Below are 10,388 nucleotides of genomic sequence, written 5' to 3' on the forward strand. Positions count from 1 at the left end.
AAGAGTCATGACTGGAAGTCTGAGAGACCCAGAGGCCGCGATGACAGGCCACGTTACAGAGAAGATGCGCGAGATACGATTGACCGAATCGGTTACAAGAAAGCAGTCAGAGACGACAACCGCGACAAACACTGGACTCCGCTCACAAAAACTCCAAAAGAGGTGTTGATGACGGAGAATGTCGATTTCAAGGCGCCAAGGCCGATGACAAACAAGAAAGGCCAAGACCCTAACTTATACTGTGATTTTCACAAAGATTCGGGGCATTTGACCGATGACTGCTACAGTTTGCGCCAGGAAATCGAAAGAGCGCTCAAAAGCGGCAAGCTAAGCCATTTAGTGAAGAATGTGCGCAAGGACACCCGTCAACTCCAGCGTCATGATGAAGGCAGCCACAAAAAGGTGAGACGGCTAGAGACTCACATGGTCAACGGACCAAGATACACCGCGAGAGAAAAAGGCAAACGGCCCTACGAGCCTTCTTGGCAAGAACAGCAAGTCATATTCCCAGTAGTGCGCGGCGGTCCTCGCGCTACACGACCCGTCGTCATTACTGGCATAATTGGTCACTATGAAACTGAATACATCTTCATCGACCCAGGAAGCACAGCCGACATCATCTACGAACAATGTTTCAACCAACTCGATGAAGAAGACAAAGCGAGACTCGAGCCAGTCGATTATCCTTTGTCCGGCTTTTGCAATGAAATGGTCTTCCCTCTCGGGCAAATCAGTTTCCCTGTCACGCTCTCTGACGGGAAACACTCAAGAACAACAAATGTGAACTTCATGGTAATGCCAGTGAAATCAAGGCATGATGTGCTTCTTGGAAGGGAAACACAAGGCGAACTAAACATGGTGACTTCAACACCTCATTCTGCCATAGGGTTTCCTACCAAGACAGGCGTCGCAATCATATACGCCAAGAAAGAAGTGATGTCAACTGAAGAGATGCGCCCGACAAAAGCGGCGAAGGTCCAGAAAAATGGGTCTTAAACCGCAAGTACCCTGAGCAGACAGTGACAATTGGCCACGCCATTTCGTCAGACATCAGAAAACATTTGAAGCAACTGCTGTTCCGCAACATGGATATATTTGCCTGGACGCCGGCAGACATGACCGGTGTCCCGCGCAACATCACCGAGCATTGCTTAAACACTTACCCATCTGTCGAGCCAAAGGTCCAAAGAAGGCGCAGCCTAGGGGCAGACAAGACAAAGGCAATGAACGAGCAAGTATGCGAGCTGCTTAAAGCCGGGATCTTGCGGGAAGTAAGATATCAGAGTTGGGTGGCGAACCCTGTGATGGTCGAGAAATCAAATGGCGGATGGCGCATGTGCGTAGATTACACTGATCTCAACAAGGCGTGCCCAAAGGATTGCTATTCCTTGCCTGAGATCGATAAAAAAATCGATTCCCTCGCGCCATACCGATGGAAGTGCTTTCTGGATTGCTATAAAGGATACCATCAAGTGCAGATGAAGCTAGAAGATGAAGACAAGACAGCCTTCAGGACTGATCTTGGAATATTCTGCTACACCAAAATGCCTTTTGGTTTAAAGAATGCAGGCGCGACCTATCAACGCTTGATGGACAAAACCTTCGCAGGTGACATCGGAAAGCACATTGAGGTTTACATCGATGATCTAGTGGTGAAAAGTCCCGAAGAGGACCAAATGTTAAAAGACATCGAAAAAACGTTCAACTCATTGCGCAGCGTAAATATGAAACTAAATCCAGCCAAGTGTTCCTTTGGCATGGAAGAAGGAAAGTTTCTGGGCTTCATTGTCACAAACGGCGGTTTCAAGGTGAACCCAGAGAAGGTACAAGCTATAGAACGAATGCCCTCGCCAAGAAACATCAAGGAAATGCAACGACTAGCCGGCCGGCTGGCCGCGCTAAATCGATTTCTTTCCAATCACGCCGCAAAGTCGTATCCCTTCATTAGCACGTTGCGCAATTGTGTGAAGAAGCAAGAGTTCAAATGGACCCCGGAAGCCGAAACAGCTTTTCAACAAATGAAAGCGTGTCTGATCGAACTCCCTACGCTGACGGCACCGTTTGAAAAAGAGCCCCTTGTGCTGTACTTGTCCTCCTCGGATAAGGCAGTAGGGTCAGTATTGTTGGTAGACAGGAACGGCGTGCAAACCCCGATCTATTACGTCAGCAGGATACTCACAGACCCAGAAACAAGATATTCCACAATGGAAAAGCTGGTTCTTGCGCTACTACACGCCTCCCGAAGATTGCGCCGATACTTCACAGGCCATGTGATAACTGTGCTTACCAATTTCCACATTGGCACTATACTTCAGAAGCCTGAGACATCAGGCAGATTGGCAAAATGGGCCATTGAACTGGGCGGCCATAACATCTTGTATAGGCCGCGCCCAGCCATTAAGGGGCAGGTCCTCGCCGACTTCATCACAGAAGTGCCGGCCGATAAAATCAAGGAGTGCGAGATGATAGAGACTCCCAAGGAAAACACAACAGAGGAGATCTGGATGCTTTACACTGACGGGGCATCAAATGAAGATGGCGCGGGAGCAGGTTTACGTCTAGTGAGCCCAGAAAAGCACGAGTTTACTTACGCCATTAAGCTCGACTTCAAAAACACCAACAATGAAGCTGAGTATGAGGCTTTTCTGGCAGGCTTACGCCTCGCCATCAAGATGGGAGCAAAAAACTTGCGCGCACATGTGGATTCACTCCTGATAGCCAGTCAAGTAAATGGCATATACGACGCGAAGGGTGAAGTCATGGCTTTATATCTGGAACAAGCGAAAGAATTGCTCCAACAATTCAAAACCCACGAAGTCATACATATCAATCGCTCAGAAAACAAGCCCGCAGATGCCCTGAGCAAGCTCGCCTCGACCTCCTTTCAACATCTAGCCAAGGATGTAAGGATAGAGGTACTCAAGAACCCATCGGTTTTACTGCGCCAAGTTAACGTAATCGAAACAGGGCAGACATCATGGATGACCCCTATCATCCAATACTTGCGAGAGGGGGTGCTTCCTGAGAACAAAGCGGAAGCAAGAAAGATCCAAAACAAAGCCCTACAGTACGAAATGAACAACGGTATCTTGTACCGAAAATCCTTCTTGGGACCACTACTGCGCTGTGTGGACCCCCAGGACGCGAATTATTTGATAAGGGAAATCCACGAAGGGATTTGCGGCATCCACTCCGGACCAAGGATGGTCGTCGCGAAGATCATGAGCGCCGGTTACTACTGGCCGGGTATGCATGTTGACGCAATGAAGGAGATCCGCAAGTGTGACTCTTGCCAGAGGCACGCTCCAAAAACGTTGCGGCCTAAAAATGATCTTATCCCCGTGTCCACCGCATGGCCCTTTCAGCAATGGGGAATTGACATGGTAGGACCCTTCCCGGATGCCCCCGGCGCCGTAAAGTTCATCATAGTAGCTGTCGACTACTTCACGAAGTGGGTAGAAGCCAAAGCCCTTGCATCCACCACAGCCATGATTGTGCGCAAGTTCATATGGGAGCACATCATATGCAGATTCGGCCTCCCGCTCAAGATCGTGACAGACAACGGCACCAACTTCGCGTCAGACGATCTTAAGAACTGGATGAAGGAGATGAACATTGAACACACTTTCACCTCCGTTGCGCACCCACAAGGCAACGGACAAGTGGAAAGTGTGAACAAATGCATCGTCGAAGGGATAAAGGCCAGATTAGGAACAAGGCGGCGCGGATGGGTCGATGAGCTCCCAAGCATTTTATGGGCTCATCGGACCATGCCAAAGACAAGTACCGGCGAGACCCCTTTCAGCCTAGTCTATGGCTCAGAGGCGGTAATCCCGGCAGAGATTGGCTTGCCCTCGCCGCGAATGACCACGGTCAACACGGTTGACAATGAAGCAGAAAGGCGTCTAGACTTAGACTTGTTAGAAGAACGGCGCGAAATCGCAAGAATCAGAGAGGCCAAATACAAAACCCAGCTGGAAAGGTACTACAACACAAGGGTTCGCATTTGTACCTTCAATCCAGGGGAGTACGTCTTTCGCGACAACGAAGCGTCAAATGCGGAACGCCCAGGGAAATTGGCACCTAAATGGGAAGGCCCATATCTGATTCATGAGGTCCTAGGCAAAGGGGCCTACAAATTGCGCACCTTAGATGGCCACATCTTACCAAGAACTTGGAATGCGCAACAATTGCGCAAATGCTATATGTAACCTTTTCGGCCTCGCGCCATTTTTCAATTTCGCCACGCCGGCTACGAGCCATTGGCAAATATGTATGAAGGCCTAAGAGCCAACTTCTGATTTGAATGAACATACGACATGTTCTATTACATTGTTTTTTCGTTACAAATGCATGTTAAACTTCTGATTAGCGCGAAAACACTCCAGCATTTTGAGATGGTTCAAAACCACCTCCAAGGTCCTCCGCAAACAAAGCGCGAGACCGGGTGGCCACCTTATACTTAGATAACGCTTCCATTTATTCGAGCTAATTTAACCTAAGTTTTTACAGCAATGCAATAATTGCAACAGAAAAAACGAAGGCATTTCATTGTCATTAAAACTGCGCAAAAGCGCATCACTTACAATCAAGTCAGAAACAAAGGCACAAACGCCTATCAACAAACTAACAACCTACTCTATTTGTCTTCTTTCTTCTCACCATCATCATCTTCGTTCCCTTCACCATCGTCGCCATCGTCATCACCTCCGCCATCATCACCAGCTGCTTCCTCATCAGATGATTCAACAGTAATCGGTGGATCAAGGATCGCCTTGAGGCGCTGACACCAATCATCCTTTTTTAAGGCACTAACAACCAAGTCCATGATGGGCAAGGAGAGGTTGTCATATGAGTTCTCAGCACTGGCCAGCGCAGCATCAGCTTGTTCCGTCACTGAGCAATGACTTGTATCGAATTCTTGTCCCAGCATTCGCTCAACGTGATCAGCACACTCCAGGTAACCTCCTCGATGACCAACTGCACGCGCCACATCCGTAAGAGCAGCAACAGCGCGATCTAGCTCGCCGGCGTTCAGGATGGAGTTGGCAACCTTCATCAAAAGAGGAGCATTAAGAATAAACTCTTCAACATGTTAAAGAAAAAGGTAAGGCAAAAGGGACTTACCAGCACTATTCCCCGAGTGCGCATCCATTCTGCTTCAGAAACAAGCGTGTCCACAATGCCTTGGGCCTCAGAATAATTTGTCTGAGCCACGTTAAGCGCCGCAGTACTGACAGCACGCGCCTCCTCAGCATCGGTGGCCTTGACCTTCTCAGCCTCAAGGTCAATCTCCAAAGACTCGCATCTGTCGATTTGCTCATTCAAGCGACGCTTGAGTTCCGCTATCTCAACGTCCTTGGCATGGAGATCCTTGTCCTTGTTAGACAATTGCACCTTGGCTTCAGTCAGCTCAACCTAAAAATTGACAAACACCTTGAGAATTGACTTAGAGAAATCTCGTAAACAAAAAGGAAGAGCGGGAATCAGTAGAACTAACCTCCATCTGCTGCTTGGCAGTTTTTTCACCCTGCGCTTCCTCCACCTTTGAGGTCAAGTCCGCAACTGTAGCCTCAAGACCAACGATCTTCTGGCGTAGAGCATAAGTACGCTCGTTGTCTTGAGCGCATATACGCTTGAACTCGGCCTTCTCCTTGGCCAGTTGCTCTTCCACATTATGAAGTTTCTTTTGCAGGCCCTCGCGACCCCACTCTTCAGCTTTCCTATCAGCCTCAAACTTGGCTTTCTCCTCATCAAATGTGGCCTTAGCCTTCTCAAATTCACCAACACGTTTTAGCACACGTTCTCGGTAAGCCTCCCAGTCGGCGCGCTCTCTGACCATTGTTCGCCATTCACGAACTATCTGATGGTTAGCAGATCGAGCGTTGGCCTCGGCAAGAATGTAAGTGCGATACAACATTTCATGCGGCTTCGCCTTTTGACGGTTAACTTCGCCAGGAGTGAATTGGTTCAAGTACCAATCGCGAGAAGGACCAAATTCAACAAACGTATCCTTCTGCCTTAAGCTCCAAGGGGCTTGATGAGGAGCATCACCACGTTCCTCTTCAGTATAAGTTTTATAATATATGTCCCCGACGGTATCCTTCGCACCTATCACATTGGGGTTATAGCCCCCAGCTCCTCCAGAGCTTGCACCACTAGACACATAGCGCCCTAACCCCTTAGAGGTAACAATCGGCGCAGCAGGGGGAGGTTTTGGGACACCAGACTGCCCTTGAACAGAAGACTGATCGGCAGCTCTTTCTTTCCTCGCCTCTTCCGCCTTCCTCTGCCTATCCGCCTCCTCCTCCAGCTTTCCCTCCTCCTCTTCCTTCCTCTTTTTCTCTTCCTCTTCTTTGCGCTTTCGCTCTTCAGCCTTCTTCTGCGCAGCAATCCTACTCTCTTCTTTCCTCCGATCCTCTTCTGCCTTTCGCTGCGCTTCAGCAGTTTTCGCAGCATCACGCGCAGCAGAATCGGAAGGTTCAGTGGCAACCTTAGGTCTTTTCGTGCTGGGTTCAACAAACTTAACCCCCTTTTCAGGGGTCTTCTTCTTGATCTCTACAAGAATAAAGCAAACGCACTTGAGCAAAAAGAGGTTAAATTATAAAGAAGGGAGATAAGAGCATACCAGGAGAAAACTGGTATAACGAGCGCAACTTGCTCTTCTTCCCAACAACGGGAATAACAACTGAAACAGGCGCAGAGGCCATACCAGTTGTCGCCTCGCTTCTACCCCTCTTTCTTCCAATCAACGGGGCAGTCTCTTCTTCCTCTTCTTCTTCATCCTCAGGTTGAGATGGAGTTGCGTCAGCATCCGGGTTACGAGAACCCGCGCTCCCAGAGCCCTTTGACCCACCAGCGCCAGTCTTTCCCATAGCTGCATATGATAAACCTTCATAAGAGTCACTGATTATCACGTAATCGTCTAAGTCACGTTGCCGGAGGCGAAGCGTACCTTTGACAGCAGCAGTAGTTGCGCGACTGGCGCCAGGACCCTTGCTGGTCACTTCAACATCCGCCTTCTTTTTCTTCTTCGAAGGTTTCTTCTTCTTCTCCTCTGGGTCAACCCCCAGATCGCGCAACACACCTGCAAAGATTTTAGGCAACGAACTTAACTCGCCATTCGAAGACCCTACTGACTCCTCGCTGGAAAGATAGAAAGTCTCTTTCCCAGCAGAAGTCACAGAGCGCAATGGACGAGGTTTAGGATATTGCGCACCTTCAGTTGCATCCGGCGGCGAGGCGAAGGCGCCAGCAGGAGGAAACATGAAGTTCCCCTTTATCTGGTCATACCAGCCTTCCTCATCATCGCGCAGAGGGCGAACGCCCATGGAGCCACCAAAGGCTGGGAAGGCAGCCTGATAGAGTTGCGTCTCTACACAACAAAAACAAAGTATAAGAAACCAGTTAAGTGAATGTACTCGGAAACAAAACAAAAAGGGGGAAAGTATCTAACCTTGATCCCCGATCTTCAAGACCGGGAGTTCCCTGCTACTAGGTGACCACTGGTCACTCATCTTGGCAGCAACCAGAACATTCTCCCCAAATACCCGGTTAGGGGTTGCGGTAAGCTGCTGATACCACTGAGCAGACTTCGGTATAGGAAGGTCCTCCTTTGGTATAACTTCGGTCCATTCCCTAAACGGCATAGCTATTGGCAAGACTTCCTCCCGGATGAAGAAGAACTTGGGTTTCCAGTCGTGGAAACTCTTGGGAGGATTCAACAAAATCTTCTTAGCCGTACCACGGCTAGCAAAAGAAAAGAACCCCATTGTTCTTTGCAGTTGATAGAAGACACGAAACTTATTCACCGTCGGCTCAATGCCGTGAGATTGACACAAGAACTCAAAGTGCCTCACCCTCACCATCCCAGGTGGGCTTAACTGCGAAATATGAAACTTGTAGTAGGACAATATGCTACCAAAGAAGTTAGTCGCCGGCAGCCGGAAGTTTCCTTGAAGGAAGAAGTCTTCGAACAAAGTAATGTAACCGGGTGGGGCATCAGCCGCGGTCTGACCCTGAGCAGGGTACCGGGCATCCCACTCCGGTGGAAACCTAAAACTTCGAACGATCTGTTCGAATAAACCTAAGTCCCATCTCAGGACTGGGACTGGCCCCTCCTCACTAACAGGAGCTTCTTGATGTTCTTCACTCATATTTCAAGAAACAGCTGGAAAAAACTTGAAGAAAGTTTGAAGATTTGAAGAAAGTTTGAAGATTTGAAGAAAGTTTGAAGAAGATGAAGAACAATATGAAGACTCAAAGAGAAAAAGGGAGAAGAAACGAAGAGAAAGTGAATCTCTCACCTTTCTCTTCGGATATATATACCCATCGCATTTAATGCGATGGGTAACCGTGCCGCACTCGCCGCAGGGGCAACCAACGAGAGGTTGCCACGTCAAGCGGAAAAGCAGGGACGACGGTTACCACGCGCGCGTGGCATCCACTCTCCTGACATGAAGTGCAACCGCCGCAGGCGGCATGATGACATCCGTGCCAGGGGTCAACTCAAGCGTCGCTCTCAGCGACTTATCTCACCAACCTGTCAGAGGTTCAAATTTCGAAGTTTCCCGCCATAAACCGTGCAAGTAACTTCATGCAGAAGTCACAAGAATCGCGCCAGATATACGTAAACTACTAACACCTCGCGCGATTAAAAGGACAAACAAGATATCACTCGACAACTGCCTAGTACCTGCGCATCGAAAACCACAGTTTCCTACATGCGCCTTACAAGTCAAAACCAAAAGGACAACTTCCCCTTCTCTTATTTTTATCAAGTCCAGAGCTCCAACCACTTGCGTTGCGCATGGTGCAGCACTGGACTGGGGGGACTTGAAGGGGTATGGTCCCAAAAAGTCGCGCAAACCTCATAACAGGTTGCACGTGAGACCATACTCCTTAGCATAACAACTTGATAATAACAGCCTCGCGCAGCTTACGTCACATTATGACTTAGCCCCGCGCGAGGAAGAGCACATAATGAAGTCAGATAGCAACACTTAGCATGAAAACAATGGTATAAGTGAACACACTAGCCCCGCGCGGGTTAGTCGCCACCAAGCAAAATCATCTCCATAAGAAGACGCGCTGTTACCTACAGAGGTACACAGGGTACGAGTGGCAGGAAAAAGAGCCAATGAACGTCCAGCAGGCTCTGTTCAATCGTGCGCCACGATCTTCTGACGATAAGTACACAAGGACGCCTACGTGGCACCAATCAAGAGACGGGGACAACTGTCCCACGATCTCCACTTGTCTGCTGATGACAGAAGGGACAACAAGGCCGACAACAATGACACGTGGCTCCAATCAAGGTGCGCCAGCACCGACGAGCATCTAGAAGCCACTAAGCAGTCGAGGCCAGCGAGGCAAAGAGCATATTCGTTGTCCGTTTCTGGCCCAAGGCCCATCAGCCCACAACCTCTTACACCACTCTGGCTATAAATAGAGAACTTCATCCCTCAGGTTATTCATTCTATTCTCTTGGCTCTCACTCTTTACTACTTAATTACTCTCAAAGCAATCGCTTATTCTCACGCCGGAGCCCGGTTAAGAGGGAAACCCCCACATTCCCCTCTTAACGAGTAACGGTGTTCTGTTTTGCAGGTTGAGTAACCAGTCGGAGCTCAAATACCTAAAAGAAGATTAACCTCTATGAAAGGAACATAAACCCACCTAATTAATACCTTAATTAGATCACTGTTTCTTCAGTTTCTTTATTTATATTTTTTATTTGCGAACTATTTAGCCCAATACCCAGTCTAAGTGTAACGATCCAATTTTCATAAACATTTGTTTCACATTTTAGATTTTCACGTATCACAATAGTTGAATTCTCTATGTCGCAAGCTTATCATCGTCGCTAACCACCAAGTCATCAAACCACCAGAACTAGAAACGATATCCGTTGAGGCAAACATCTTTCTCTGCGACCAGAACACCTAAACAATTGGAATCTTCTTTCCCTCGTCTAAGCAACTTATCACCCTTTCTCCCATTCTTCTTTAATGTGCATCAATTTGCCCTTCGACTCTTCCACAATTCGGTTTTCTTTTTAGTGGCAAACTAACCTACTGCTTAATTCTCCAATTTGCCCACAATGGAACTTGAATCACTCACCACTTAGAATGGACTACACCTTAACAAACTCTTTGGTACCATTGGGTTACAAAGCCTTTATTTCCACCCGTTTGTTTCTACTCACTTGATTAGCTTGTTCGATGGGTGCCATTAGCACATAAATCAGTTTCCACAACCGTACATCTCTCTTCACCTTCTTTTTCAACTTATCATAATCAACTGTCGCAATCACCTACCACTCACGACAATTGACCACCACTGACCTTATTTATTGAGCTAGCTCAGTTTGTGAACAAGCTAATTTT

General features: G+C 48.2%; 2 protein-coding genes across 2 annotated transcripts; one reads left to right on the forward strand and one right to left on the reverse strand.

The window, feature by feature from the left end:
* The first annotated feature begins 204 nt into the window (after positions 1-204).
* Positions 205-996, forward strand: LOC118487475. Its single transcript, XM_035984356.1, has 2 exons — positions 205-733; positions 887-996. The coding sequence occupies exons 1-2, from the start codon at positions 205-207 to the stop codon at positions 994-996; spliced, it is 639 nt and encodes a 212-aa protein (XP_035840249.1).
* Positions 997-4,639: 3,643 nt separating this feature from the next.
* Positions 4,640-8,160, reverse strand: LOC110873067. Its single transcript, XM_035984357.1, has 7 exons — positions 7,457-8,160; positions 7,220-7,375; positions 6,956-7,087; positions 6,629-6,877; positions 5,501-6,558; positions 5,128-5,418; positions 4,640-5,053 (listed from the first exon to the last, which is right to left on the reverse strand). Exons 1-7 carry the CDS (start codon positions 8,154-8,156, stop codon positions 4,640-4,642), a joined length of 3,000 nt encoding a protein of 999 aa, XP_035840250.1. The 5' UTR covers positions 8,157-8,160.
* Positions 8,161-10,388: the final 2,228 nt, after the last annotated feature.

Source organism: Helianthus annuus, chromosome 15 (assembly GCF_002127325.2).
Source record: "Helianthus annuus cultivar XRQ/B chromosome 15, HanXRQr2.0-SUNRISE, whole genome shotgun sequence".
Taxonomy (NCBI): Eukaryota; Viridiplantae; Streptophyta; class Magnoliopsida; order Asterales; family Asteraceae; genus Helianthus; species Helianthus annuus.